The 15206-nt window shown below is 39.3% G+C and overlaps 1 protein-coding gene across 3 annotated transcripts in view; it reads right to left on the bottom strand.

Moving 5' to 3' along the window:
* Acot12 (acyl-CoA thioesterase 12) overlaps positions 1-15206 on the bottom strand; it is a 39531-nt gene that overhangs the window by 7603 nt on the left and 16722 nt on the right. For all 3 annotated transcript variants that reach the window (XM_048331566.1, XM_048331565.1, XM_048331567.1), the window contains exons 5-11: positions 14693-14828; positions 5169-5322; positions 3399-3518; positions 2326-2476; positions 1488-1543; positions 1037-1100; positions 313-396 (exon numbers count right to left, since the gene is read on the bottom strand). In XM_048331566.1, coding sequence (XP_048187523.1) covers positions 313-396; positions 1037-1100; positions 1488-1543; positions 2326-2476; positions 3399-3518; positions 5169-5322; positions 14693-14828 — 765 coding nt within the window. The remainder of the gene's footprint in view (positions 1-312; positions 397-1036; positions 1101-1487; positions 1544-2325; positions 2477-3398; positions 3519-5168; positions 5323-14692; positions 14829-15206) is intronic.

Genomic DNA, 15206 nt, shown 5'->3' on the forward strand with positions numbered 1-15206 from the left:
TCTGGAAGGAGAAATTCATGAAGTCCAGAATGTTCTTATGGAGAAGTGTTTGTCTTGGCTCTTAAAGATCCTCTGATTTGGATAGATGCATATGTAGAGGAGGGAAGAAGCAATAGCATGTGAGAATCTCAGCTCAGAACCTAGAATGTTGACCATATTTGGATGACTCAATAGCTTGCAGAGACAGAGCTGTAAAGAGGGACGCCACTGAGAAATAATTTCCCCCAAAGTTTTCACCTTCCCGAAAGCAGCTGTTGGATCAGCAGAACCACCACCACACCCTCACTTACGGTGGTGGGCAGCTCATCCTACCTTTTCCAAAGCCGTGGAAATCTCCCAGCCACTTTTGGCTGCCATCTTCTTCAGTGCTTCCACATTGTCACTACTTAGGGATGCCTGAAATACAAATATTTTAATAGCTGTGGGTTCAATACCTAGATGTAAGAGTAGACAGCTTGTGACGAGAAAATGGGCACTGTTCAAGAAGATATATGTTGAACCAAAGTAATACTGTTTAGCTTAGGAATGAACGTTAAATGACAGAATTTCTGTCTTAAACTCTTAATTTAGAATTCTGAACATTAGAATACTTAGAAAATTACTATTATTTGAGTTGCTATCTGGAGCAATCATGAATGCTAATGTTTATGATTTATCAACAATGGGTAACAGTAACTTTCTGATTTTCTCTGCATTTTACCTTTGAGAACACTCAGTTGATGACTAGATCCAAGATCACAGACATTCATTTAACATAAATTATGGTAAGACACCAGGTTGCAGGTCCCGGTGGGTGGTCAGAAAACCTGAGTTTGTAGCTTGGGAGCATCGACAGGTGCCAACCAAGGCTAGAAGCAAGTGTCTGGTCACCAGTGACGTTGGTTTTGTTTGACTTTTGAAATGACACGTTCATCTAATTTGCCTTTATATCTAAATTGAGTAGGTGCAATCTGAATCCATGAAACGAGGAGACTTCTACGTTTATAATCAATATTGTGACTTTTGCATGAACAACACTACATCATAAAACTCTTACCTGCTTACTTTTATCCCAGTGTATGGAGAGTGGAATCTCTTCTTTGTGGGAAATAACATATTTTCTGTAAAAGGTTATTTGACACTTAGCACACAATTGTAACCGTGGTACTATCTTAAGCTGAAATTAGCAGTTTTAAAAAAGCTGCTCTTAAAAATGACCATCAAGAGCATGGGACCCTCAGTTCAAGTGTCAGTACTGGCACAAAAATCAATAAATAAATAACAAGTAGACGACAGACAGATAAGTAGAATATGTAAAATGAAAACAAAAACTCTTCTTGTTGAAAAACCAGGGAAAACCATCCCCCCCAAGTCAGTGATTAGCTTCAAGAAACACCAACCCTTCTTTTGATTTATGTGGGAATCCAAAGAGAGTCTGTTCTCTTTTGGGGGAAAAAAAAAATCAGATACAAAAGGATTCCGCCAGTCCTTGTGGCTGTGTCTCTTATCTTCCCAGGCGAATTCTCTTCCTTGCAATAGCTCCCTGGTAACGTCGAAAATCATCCTTTAAAAAGTACAAAATAAAATGATCAGGTTCTACTATTTTAGTGCTATGGTCTCTACACATTCTTTTTCTAAGACAATTGAAAGGATTAAGTGGTGTCACTTAATCCGAATCACTGGGACACACACGCATGTACACACAAAGGGCAGTTGGGTGAATAAATATGCAACCTTTGCAGGTATTATTATTTTAATTTCCATGATCAGAATTATTATTCATCAATCTCACGATAAGACCTAGGAAGGGTACATATTGACAAGAACCATCTCCTGGATAAGAAGACATAATTCCACGGGTTGCACAGTATCCAAAACTGGATGTAAGAATATGACAAAGGAGACTCAGAAAAGGGCCATATGCTTCGCAAAGCAGTGTGTGGCTAAACAGAGGTAAGGTACTCAGGGTCATGATCATTTCAACAAATCACCAGAGTGATTAGGGAAGAAAAACATAACAGAAAATAAAAAAGAAGTCCATTTTACTCTGTTAGGTAAAAAAATCAAAAGGAAAAGCTACAGAGGTAGTGGTGGAGTGTAATGGTTTTATGATTTTAGTTTTATGATAAAATCATAATATTGATTAATAAATGCAGATATCATCCCAAAGGCTATTGGGATATTGGCCTCTTCAAAAAATATGCCGGTATTTTTTGCGTGTTTAATAAAAGTTATATGAAATTAAAACAAACAAGAAGGCAGGAATCCCTTGTTTAATTAATTCAGGTTATACCTATCCAGATTGGATAGGGTCTGGTAATTGAAGTTCATGAGGTAACGACTGACCTTTGAAATGGGTTTGATTCTGGGAAAGGTGATGAGCTCTTCCTGATCATGAACAGCATTATAAATGAGAAAAGCGCTGTTGATGTGACGGCCTTGGCCCTTGGACCATTCCTGACAGTCAAAGGCCTCCACGCGCACGCCAACTTCAACACTGCAAGGGGACGATGCAGGGCGTGGGCACAGAGGACAGGAGCACAACTGGCCTCCGCTGCCCACCACGACCACCACCGCTGAGCCACAAGAGGAACGCCTTGGGTTTTCTGCTTTGTGTTTAGCAACTTTTCACAATTTAAGCCCATTTCAAGGTCATAGAATTGGTTTGTGACAGCCCTTGAGAACATTTTCCAACAAGTGTCCAACTAGTAACAAGGTTTCTTGTAGTCTATGTGTGTATTTATATGACATAGGTGTTTATATATATAGCATATATAGTGTATACATATGACTATTGTGTATATATAGCATGTATATATATATCAATATCTATATACAGATGTCTATATATAGAAATATATAACCAAAGTATGTTCCTGGGGAAAGGAGGCTAAACTGTGCCAAAGTCACGTTTTCCCCCTAAAAAAACAACGCTTCCATCACTTAAAAGACTCAAACACTAAAATTAGATAGGAAATTTAGCTCTGTGTTTTTTTATACTTAGAAAAAAAAGCTAACTGGAATCTTTTCAGAATGCATTCAGAATAAAAAATTAACTAGGCATAGTTTAAATTCATAATGATAAAAATGGGTTCCTAATGAGTTGCTTGACTGCATGGCCACTTTGGGGACTAAAAGAAAGAATAAATAACTATGGTAGGATGTTAGGCACAATGCAGAACCAACCTAGCCCAGATGTGACTCACTTACAGAACAAAGCTACAGCCATTCCGTTTGACCTTGTGACAACCCCTAGCAGAACAGAGGCTTCAAATATGCTGCCAGGCATTCAGTGAAGTTGAAAGAAAAAAATAAGGGAACTTGATTTTTTTGAAGTATTCCTTCCATTCATCTTCAGATTGAAGTAAAATAAAAATGAATATGTGCGAGTTTGAGTTGATACCCAGAGTATGCTTTACCTTGTCTGGAATGTATTGTTGACAATGGCACTGAAGACAAGCCGGTCCCCAACTGTAGAGGGCCCCCGGAATTTGAACATATCCACTGACTTCAGAAAGAGATGTGCTGGACACAGGCGGCTGAGGAAAGGGAGGATGAGAAAAGAAAATGATCATTTTCCAAAATATTGTCAACAGCTGTTGACCCACTGAACAGAAGCCACAGTCAAATCCTCAAACTGTCTTTCCCAATAATCAACTTTTGACTCCAGTGGGTTTGGGGCATTCAGAGTGGTTTTGTACAAAACTTGACAAGTAGCATGTCCCCACACAGTGGGGACTTTACTAAAATGCTGGCACTGTTGCCCAAGGCTCTTCCCTATGGAAGTCTTTCCAAAATAAACCTAGTCCTTCCGATGTCATTTGCAGACCATCCACATCCCCACAGCTTACAATGACAGTCACCGGAAGTTGTAACTTGCAGTTTGGAGCGGGACAAAAGGAAAGGCAGTGGGCGGTTGGTGCTGTTCACACTCTTTCCTTGGCTTCACAGTTAGCCAAGACTTAGCCACAAAAGGCTATGGACTACCTTCGTTGTTGCATGATGGCTGAAAGTCATATTTTAAAACTTTCTGTGTGTATGGAATTTTGAAATAGTTATAGAGAATATTTAATTTCAAAAGACACTTCTGTAATTCTCCCCGTGTTAGATTCCTACTGTGGTCATTCATTAAAGAGTACTAACACTAAGTGAAGAGATTCCATCACTGTTAATTATAGTGTTCAGCCTTTACAGTGGAATATGTTCAAGTTCAAATGCTCCATTGTCATTAACAATGACAATCTCATTTTAAGAACAAGCTCTTTTTATTTGTGCATAATTTATAGAGAGGATAAGTAGAGGTTTCTAATTATAGTCTTAACTGTAGACACATTAGTAGTAACAATCTTTTAGTGTGAGGAAAAGAAAAACCTTAATTTTCAATGATTATAAAATTGTCACAAAACTCTTCATAAGCGTTTTCATAGAATGCAGTGTTCCTAAAAGCTACCCAGTTACCTTATGAAATAGCCTTTTTAAAATTGAGGAGAGTTTGAAAATCATCTCCCAAGTACTCCTCTTTCATTTCTTACTTTTCAGCTGATTATTTGGCCGTAATGATTTTAACCAATGTTTTCAAAGAGCTAGATAAACAATTTCCTCTTAAAAGATGTATAACCAGCCAGATGTTAGTGGCTCATGCCTATCATCCTAGCTAGTGAGGAATCTAAGACCCGGGTCTTAACAAAACACCAGAAGTGGAAGCATTGCTCAAGAGTTAGAGCCAGCAGTGTGGAAAAAGGCTGAGCAAGAGTACAAAGTCCTGAATTCAAGCCCCAGGACTGGTACAAAAATAAATGAAATAAAATAAGGTTTGTAAATAAACTGAGAATTTCATTTTTAAGTGTAAAGGCCATCATCCATTTCTATTCTACAGCTGCTTTCTTGTAAACTCACCCCAATGAGCTGCAGTGTGGCAAAAGCAGCATTCATTATTCAGAATAAAGTTCTGAAACTGTCATTCAGTTATATTTTTGAGCTGAGACTTTAAACATTATTCACGTTCACACAAAAGAAAAGATTAATCGGAAGGTCAGCAAGTAAATGATTTATAATTTTCTCCCTTGGATTAAAGGCCATATTTCACTCTGTTCTTTCATCGCCTCTTTGCCTAGCTCAATAACTAGGTCTTTTCTAATGTTTCCCCCCACTGGTCCCCAAAATAAATGGCAAAGTCCAAAGTCAAGAACCTTGCAGAAATAGTAGCTACTGTTTCCATCCAAGCCATAATCTGGCCACCAAATGTGTTTCCATGATGGTTTGCATGGGGCGGGAGTACAAGTTCAATGCTCTGAACGGAAGTGCCCCTGGTAGCAACCGCTCCTTCCTCTTCACGCATGGCACCTGCGAGGGGTAGAATAGCAGTGATAGTAAACAAGACAACCAGGTTCCTGCGACAGCTTGTCTTTCCCACCAGCCCACTCAATTCTAAGACTCTCAGACAGATGAAACTGTTGCCAATTTTTTTTTAAATGAAGAAGTATAGAGGTTCTACAGAGTGACCTTTATCAGAAAGGTGGATGTTTATGGTGAACTGGGTTAAGAAAACAAATGAGAATGGGAATTTTAGAAGATGTATCCCAAACTAAATCTACCAGAATTTTAATTGCAGTAATAGGTCCATTTAAGCTGGAGTTGTTAGGACAGAGGGAGAGGGTTGGGGAAGAGAAGGACAGACATTTGGAGTTGATGAATACTTCACATATCCTTTGTGATATGATTTTACAGGTGTATATTTATGTCAAGTTGCATGCTTTAAATATGGGTCATTTATCCTTTGTCAACTACCTACCTCAATAACCTCACTAAAGATGAAAGAGTTTAAGCTATGATGGACTGCAGATCCTGAGAATCTGAAGCACGGTAAACTTCACCAGTGTGGACGTGGCTTTTTGTGCAAATTGTTTGGTGATAAATGCAGCCACAGAAATACACAGAAAATATACAACCCACTGTATTTCTCAATGTCCTTCTGCCTCATTTACTGACAAATTGGTTTTCACTCTCCACAATAGAGAAATCATTGGCTCTAGCTGCAAAGCAGGAAAATGCACTCAATTATAGTTCTTGCCCTACTCAGTGAGTCACTTGCTACACATCAACCTCACAGGCAATTGTTGGGACACATCACAGGGAGACACTATCTTGGCTGGACTGTTCGAGACAGAACAGATCTGGCAGTGTAGTACACAGACATGCCCAGTTGTTTACAGAGATCGAGCAGACTCATGGAGATGGCCAACAAGTGCGGTAACAGAGATCTTAAACTCTACTTTGTAAAGGAAATGTAAGATTTGTAATTAATTGATAATTCTTTTCTTTAATTTTTATTCACTTCCTCCCATGGATAACTTCAGTGTCTTGCTTAGAATACATCAGCGACTCTCATTGTTTTAGTATGAAATTTCAAATCCTTCCCATGGCTTAAAAGACCTGTGTCCTGATATGAATTGTATCTCTCCCTTGAGTCACAGATGGTATGATGGCCACCAACCTTTCCCACCATGTTTTCTCCCCCACCTCCTCCTACAGCTTTGTTTTAGCCACCCCCATCTTTGATCGGTTGTTCCACAGAAAATTGTCTTCAGGGGCCGGGAATTTGCATATGTCCCATCGGTCTGAAACGACATCCTAACCATTGCTATTATCCTTTCCCATTTCATTCCTATTTGATCTTGGCTCATCTCAGTGATCACTCCCTCTGAGAAGCCTTCCCTGACTGCCATAGCTAAGTCTCACCTCTTTCTGCCACTGCTTGACATCCATTTGTGTGATCTTTCATTGTCAGGCACACTAGATCATACACTCTTTTTTTTTTTTTTTTTTTTGCCAGTCCTGGGGCTTGGACTCAGGGCCTGAGCACTGTCCCTGGCTTCTTTTTGCTCAAGGCTAGCACTCTGCCACTTGAGCCACAGTGCCACTTCTGGCCATTTTCTGTATATGTGGTGCTGGGGAATCGAACCCAGGGCCTCATGTATATGAGGCAGGCACTCTTGCCACTAGGCCATATCCCTAGCCCTAGATCATATACTCTGAGGGGTGGAAATTTTTTATTCTGATTTCTAACAGAGGAGCTCCACAAATATCTGTTAATTGAACAAAAACTAGGATGATAGACTTCCTATCGTAATCCTCAGTCTCAATAACAATTTTTTTTTAGGAAATGCAATGGTTGTAGTGTCGATGTAGTGACTCACAAACCGTCTTCAGGCTGTGACAGCTTCCAGGCCTCCAGCCTTCTGATTAACCAGTACAGTCAGACACAGTGTTTTCCAAGTCAGTGGGTGTGAACAGCATCTCACGTTGGTTCTAATTTGCATGTCTCTGATTACTAATGAGGTCTGGCATCTTTTCATATGCATATTAAGCATCCTTCTTATTTCTTAATGAAATGTCTGTCATTTGCTTCAAATGTTGTTTCTCATTGCTGACACTTCAGTTGGATGAGTGATTGTTGTCCACTCCATTTACTGTGTCCCTTAACTTCTCTCACATAGTTCCCGCGTCTTTGTGGAGTTGGCTGAATTCTGATAATCCCTTCAGATATATTTTCCACTTTACTATCTTTTCTGACGTGTAATCTATTCATTGAGTTTAAATTTTTAATTATTATAAAGTTTTACAGAAATTCTCAGTTTCTTTGTTAATCCTTCTAGGTCTCCATTTAGTGCTTGAATCTCACTTCGAATACATTTTCATTTCTTATTTGCTTATTTGTAGTGTTGGTGATTGAACTTGGGGCTTCTTGCATGATAGGCAGGCACTTTACTTCTAAGCTATACCCCACCCCTTTTATTTGTTAAATTACAGTATCGTTTATACTACATATTCTCTATAAGAGCAATTCAGTGTCTACAGTCTTTGCAGGCTTCCTTAAGACTTTGTGGGTCTAGTGTTACTTTAAGACCTCAGTGTCTTACTGACTTTGATCTGCTGTGCTTTTTGACTAGGTACTCCTGTTGTTTGGATTTTCTCTGAGGAGATCCTTTAAAGTTGGGTTTGACATTATTTCTCCACAAAGAATTTTTATCCACTGCTGTAGACTGCCTGGGTTCCTATAACACTGTACATTTTACATGGAAGTGTACATTTCCACCCAAACAGATCATAGAATTTTGATGGCAAATCAGCAAGAGAACACACCTTGGATTCCAGGTTCAAAGAGGAGCACTGCTTCCCATCCCACCTAGTGAGGCTGAAACAGGAAAGCATTCCAACCAGAGTATTTTGAAGGGTGGGGATTTTCTTGTGGACACAGGGTACCATCTTTGGGGGAGGTTGTAGCTCATGATTTCTTGATCTAACCTTCCTCCTATTGTGGCCCCTGGCTTACCTCAGGAGCTCTGGCTTTGAGCATCTACAGGTGCTCCAAAGGGAATATCAACTCACTGTATCCTTACACTGGTGCATTGGGGTCTGTGGCCATTTCTCTACTGCTGTGCTTTCTCCTACTTCTATGAGTACTGATACAACCTTGCAAAGATGTTTGTAAATAGTCACCCAGAGTTTACAGATTGTTTTCTTCAGACATCAAGTCCACAGCATTGTAGTACTCAAAATTGGTTTGTAGCATAAAGTGTTTATTAATGCACATGTGAGATTCTAACTTCTTTTAAATTCTATATTGTACAGGTAGGTCTTAATTCCTGAGCTTAAGTGACCTTGACTCAGTCTCCTGGGTCGCTGGGACTATGGGTGCTCACCACTATGCCCATTTCTCAGTTTTAGAATTTGATTTAGATGATGGTCTATGAATACTGAGATATTTTTCTAGCCTAATATTGCTTAACTAAATAGTACTTCCTTTGACCAAAACAAAGTAATATCCACTACCTATAAAATATATTGCTGAATGATAACTAGCAGAATGCATGAGTATCCGATTAGTCTGTGTTGGTGTGTGTGTGTGTGTGTGTGTGTGTGTGTGTGTGTGTGTGTGTGTAAATTGTTGTGGGAATGGAGTAAATGGGAGATACACATGGTAGGAAGACTTGCTTTTTAATGGTCTGCCTTGTATGTCTTTTGAACTTTTCATGTGTATACTATTTAAAAACAATTGTAAAATAATTATAAAATAAAACTCAATGGAGAGCCTTAAAGATTCAAGCACAAAGGAGTTTCTTCTTTTCCAAAGCATAATTAAAGGAAATGTCACTCACTATAAAGATAAAGTACAGCTTCCATGGGGACTAATGCTAATGCTAGGTCAGATTCTTTGCATACAAACATCAGCAATGCCACATACACAGAAATACATGAGGGTCAGTAGACGAATGGATCAGGAAAATGTGGTACAGATACACAATGGAATTTTATGCCTCTATCAGAAAGAATGACATTGCCCCATTCATAAGGAAATGGAAGGACTTGGAAAAAATTATACTAAGTGAAGTGAGCCAGACCCAAAGAAACATGGACTCTATGGTATCTCTCATAGGGAATAATTAGCACGGGTTTAGGCTAGTCACAGCAGAGGATCACAAGAGCCCAATAGCTATACCCTTATGAACACATAGGATGATGCTAAGTGAAATGAACTCCATGTTAGGGAAACGACTGATATATCACTGTTGTAATTACTTTCAACATATGATGTGAAACCATAGCTTCTATTATTGATGACCCTCTTGTATCCCCTTCCTGTGGTTGTACCTGCACTATCTCTGTATCTTATCTGAGTACATTGGAAACCGTGTATACTGCTATTAGAACTAGGAAAGTGAAAGGGAATACCAAAATCGAGAGACACAGGGTAAAAAGACAAACGACTACAAAAGCAATACTTGCAAAACTGTTTGGTGTAAATCAACTGAACAACTCATGGGGGGAAAGGGAAAGGGGGAGGTGGGAGGGGGAATAAGGGAGGAGGTAACAAACAGTACAAGACATGTATCCAATGCCTAACGTATGAAACTGTAACCTCTCTGTACATCAGTTTAACAATAAAAATTTAAAAAACAGCAAAACTTAGAAGAAGAGCTTTGTTTCAAGTGGTAGAGCACTGTCCTTGTGCAAAAAAAGCTCAGAGACAACTAGGCATTGAATTCAAGCTCTCAGACTGGCAAAATAAATAAATTAATACATTCATTTTAAAGGTATATTTATTTTCCCCTTTTTCTATAGTTTAATTTCACTATATAAAATGTAAAAATATACAGTCATAAAATATTGAAAAGAATTTTTGTATTTAGGCTATTCTGTAAAATAATTTACTTCATAAGTGTCCTTGTTTTTTGATGACAAGACTTGGGAGTTGGCAATTTTTCATTTAAATGTTAAATGATAGAAACATCACTATTTGTGTGTTACATGTGAAATCTATAGATCTACATTTGAAATCTCATAGTATTAGTATATATGACATTAAATATCACATATAAATCACCAGTCATATAATATTTATAGTACTTTGGTGATAGCTATGAGTTATATAATTACCATTGTGTTATCTCCCTAGGATACTCATTTATTTTATTGTATATTTTAATCAAATCTAACTAAATTAATTGGTAGGGATACAGAAAATGGCTTTTATTCTTTTTTTTTTTTTTTTTTTGGCCAGTCCTGGGCCTTGGACTCAGGGCCTGAGCACTGTCCCTGGCTTCTTCCCGCTCAAGGCTAGCACTCTGCCACTTGAGCCACAGCGCCGCTTCTGGCCGTTTTCTGTATATGTGGTGCTGGGGAATCGAACCTAGGGCCTCGGGTATACCGAGGCAGGCACTCTTGCCACTAGGCTATATCCCCAGCCCAGCTTTTATTCTTATTGTCATTGCTGTAATGACTATTTATTTATGTCTGACAATCCAGGAATATGGAAAATCAACCAGAATTTTCTTTTTCTACTTCAAACATATTAACACTTATTAAGAAATTATAGAAGTTTTCAAAATACTTTTCAATTATACTAGCCCATTTCAAGTTTCCATACTATGCTTTTGGATATGCCCTCTTTGTTATAAGTTATGAAATATATGAAAAAATTTTGGCATCATTTTTAATAAAGAGCCTTTGATGAAAAAAAAAAACAAGAAATACATGAGGGTAACCTTTCTTTGTGCAGAAGAATTCCCACTTGCTGATCATGGCCAACCTGGGGAAAGGCAAATCTTTCCTGGCTTCAGAGATCAATTCAGGTTGACAGCTCTGGCTTCAGTGAAGCATGGTAAACATGCCTCCTACAGGCCTGGAGTGGGTAAGTTCAATTCTTGTACTTTGGATGTTTTGAAAGCACTGTGTCATCATCCTGTTTGGATCATTTTATATTTGTCCTGCATTTTTCCATGAGGAACTCATTGAGGTCAGTCTCGCTTTTATTTTCCTTCTCCTTATCCAGAAAGGACAAGTCAGGATAAAGTTCCTAAAGTCTGATTTCTTACTGAAAAGTTGTAAGTAAAAGTGCCCCCAATTTTAAGTTTTTCCCCAGTGTTCTATGTTTACAAACAATGACCAAAGGGTCCAAAAGCACATCCTCCCCAATTCCTTCTTTATCTCATCTTTTCCTCTCTTCTTCGGGAAGCATGTGGTCCAATCCACCTTTCCCACTATAGTAACAATATACATTTCCTTCATATAACACCTTGAAGAAGATCCTAATCTTTTGTATCTGGTGTTAGAACCAAAACAGACCCTTGGTTCTCTGAAAATATGGTTCAGTCATGCAGATGATCTGCCTACTTTCCTTTAGAATCTGTTGTCCAATCAAAATCAGGATCCATCAGACCCAGGGAGCAAGGAGAGAAACCACACTCTGTCACTTGTTTATGTGTCACTATCAGGACTCACAATCTTAATAAGTTGCCTTTAAAGTTTTGTGGGACCATTATTAACATGGAAGTTATTAACATTTTAAAAAATGTTGTTTGGCTCAAATGAATACAATGTAACCTATTTTAGGCTAGATTAAGTGAAACCACTGATAAAAGTGGCATTTCAAACCATCTATAATTCCAAATTGAACCAGCCGTATAGATCTATTCTGGACAATCTCTGAAAAAGCAAAACTAAAGTTAATTGCAACCATTTTATCTACTCATTTGAGTGACTGTAGTATATATATATGCCTGTTATTAATTAATTTAACACATCTCTAGTGCCCAAAAGTACATGTGGTATGGTGAAGACAAATTGCTGCTGACTTTCTTAGTACCAACTGTACGACGTTAGAAGGAGCTAAGGCCACCATCCAAGTAGCAAGAACCAGATGGTCCTTGCGAATGCAAGTGAGCTTTCGCCACAAGACCTAGTGTTTCTTCCGGAGTAAATTAACTGTGTGGAGAGGTCAGAGCAGCAGAGCTCACCAAGTATGCCTGCTAAGGCCGATGACAATGTTTGGATATTGGAAGTACCGATTTGATGAGGGTTATTCTTCTCATCTATCCAATCTTTCTCTCGGTAATGATTCCTATCAGTCATCTCCATCAGCTGGGAACCCTGACCAAATGTTTCTACCCTGAAAATCAATGCTCCTTGAACTGGAGGGCTTTAGCTGTTTCTTTTATCCTTCATAACCAGGTTCCTTCAAAGTAACCTTTAATGGTCATCTCCAATTCCTCCTTGAATGGGGACCTTTCAAATAACAGTTTTGTGCATGCCCAGCACTGTTGCTTTCTACAATAACTTATTTTATCTTGATATAAACCTGTTAGGTTTACATAGGCTTTTATAATTTCCATTTCATGACTTTATTTTTAACCTTTGCCTCTGTGAGCTAAGAAAAACAAAAGCTGTGTTTATACATAGCAAGTACCAGGACAAGAAAAGAAAATGAGCAACAACATGCTGGCCAGCCACCAGTAGATGAGCCACTGAATAGGAACAGTTTTCGTGATCTGATATTTGGAGTCAGTAATCTAGTGGCAAAACCACTGTTCTCAGAGTGAGAAGCTTAGGGGTGAATAGACACAGAATATCTGTTTCCTCTGGGGCTGAATCTAGAGTCCAGGCAAAGGCAGGTGCCACCCCACATGGCTTAAGAAGAAACACCCTGACAGAACTGAGCGAGCCCCTGCCAAAAGGTTAGCATTGCTGTGGGCACCTCTTGCTGGCTTGAATGAGGCTTTGAAATCCAAGTCAATACCTCAATTTCCCTCATAAACAGAGACTGAAATGGCCAAAGTGCTCTAAGAGCTGTGATAATCGCCCTACCCCTCCCCATTTATATGTATTGCAAAGGACCCAGGCTCTGAGGGGCTGGGAAGCTGGTGGCTGTCTATGGATGTCGGTCACACTCTCAGCCTAGTGCTCCGGGGTTTCATCTGGCTTTGACTGTGACAGTGTTTACAGTGAGCTGCTCTTCATCCCTCTCCCCAACCCTCTACTAGTTCATTCAGGGTCACCCACATGTTCCCTCCATTCCCTATGCAATCCACTCATGCTTCCACTATCCCCACTCCAGCCAAAGTCACCAAGAAGGTCCCTGCTCCCAACCCTGGAGACAGTTTTTATTCATCAAGTATTGTTATTTAAATGAGGACAGAAGGATTATTATTTTTTTGCCACAAAAAGTTAGGCCAGGATAACTATACCTCCTTACTAATAACCATGTTAAAGGCCTGAGTTTTTCTGAGATACCTTAGAGATCTATTTGTTACATATAGTAAGAATTAAGCCATAAATAACAAGTTGGTCATTTTATTTTTTCCCTGGGTTTTTAGCAGAGAAAAGATAATGGTATATTTGGAGTTGGTCACTTTCTTTGTTTTTGTTTTTTATTAATGGTTGTCTAGTCTGCCTTAGGGTTGTTTCTATGGTTCAGTTGTTTCACTAGATCTTGGCACCCAAACCATCTTAACAAAATGACTGGCTTTTCTTAGCATCATAATTTAATGATGAAGTTTTTAACTTCCTTGAACATACCTTGGTAATGTATATTCCCCTGTGAGAGGTAAGTAAATAAATAACAGTGTTCAGGGATTGGATACAGGTTTGACATGAATTAGGTCTTTCTCTCAAAACCAACTATCTCCTTCAATAATAATCTTATCAATCATCGTGATTATCCTGGAAGCATGGTTGAGGCTGTCCTATTTTGGAAAACAACACCCCCAGGCCCTTAGAGCCCATTTAGCTTTAGCAGTACTAGTTCCTCAAAGCAGCAGCCTATAAGAAGTTCTCTTTCACCTCAAGACCTTCTGTGGGGTTGACACAGCACCATGGTGACAACATCCTGGCAGAATAAGACCTCCATACTTCTGACATTCCAGCTTCTGCCTTCTTTTCCTTCTTCTCACATGTGTGCATCCTTCTTTTCTCTTCTTCTTTGCCCTCCATTGGAGCCAGAGGGATGTTGGTCCTTCTGTAGGTTTCTTCCCTGCGTGGGGCTGCAGTTTCTTCCAGTGAGAATGTGCAGAGCTCATGCGAGGGTGTGCTTAGTGAATGGAGACCAGCTTTGTCTGTGTATGGCACAAGCACCGTCCTTTCAACCTTCCTTGCTGAACATTCACTGATAATATCTAACTGCCTAGTCCTTTATTTCCAATCTCTTCTCTGGCAGTATGTGTGTATGGGGGGAGGGGAGTGTTCCTCCAACTCAAGAGGCCTAAAGTGTCACCAATTAAATTAGGAGTGGTTTGTTCCTCCCTTCTGGCTACAAGTTTAGTTGGAAAAGAAATCTACCATAAGTAGCACTGAACTGCAAGGTGGAAATACGTGTCCTCTAAGAAAGGAACTGTACGTGGCAAGGGCATGCAAAGTTCCTATATGTAGATTTACTGACCTTCAAACTTGCTACTTTCCTTCATTAAGTTGTTAAATGTGTCTTCATGTTGCAGTCGAACTTTTCGTCTCTCTGAAGCCAGATTATGTTCTTCTCGATCTTGCTCAGTTAGAAGTATAACTGGTGTCAAATGAATCTAGAAAAAGAAAAACACATATCTTCCATTGCCTTGTTAGGTTCCAAATGCACAACATAATTTTTTTTTTTTTTTTTGGCCAATCCTGGGCCTTGGACTCAGGGCCTGAGCACTGTCCCTGGCTTCTTCCTGCTCAAGGCTAGCACTCTGCCACCTGAGCCACAGTGCCCCTTCTGGCCGTTTTCCATATATGTGGTGCTGGGGAATCGAACCCAGAGCTTCATGTGTAGGAGGCATGCACTCTTGCCACCAGGCCATATTCCCAGCCCACACAACATAAATTTTGCAGAAACAAATGATGTGCCTCATGATTCTGTAACTCAAGTAAATAGCATTTGTGGGCAATTTCATTTAACATATTCTAACAACATTTTTGTC

This window comes from Perognathus longimembris, chromosome 22, assembly GCF_023159225.1.
Source record: "Perognathus longimembris pacificus isolate PPM17 chromosome 22, ASM2315922v1, whole genome shotgun sequence".
In the NCBI taxonomy this organism is placed as follows: domain Eukaryota; kingdom Metazoa; phylum Chordata; class Mammalia; order Rodentia; family Heteromyidae; genus Perognathus; species Perognathus longimembris.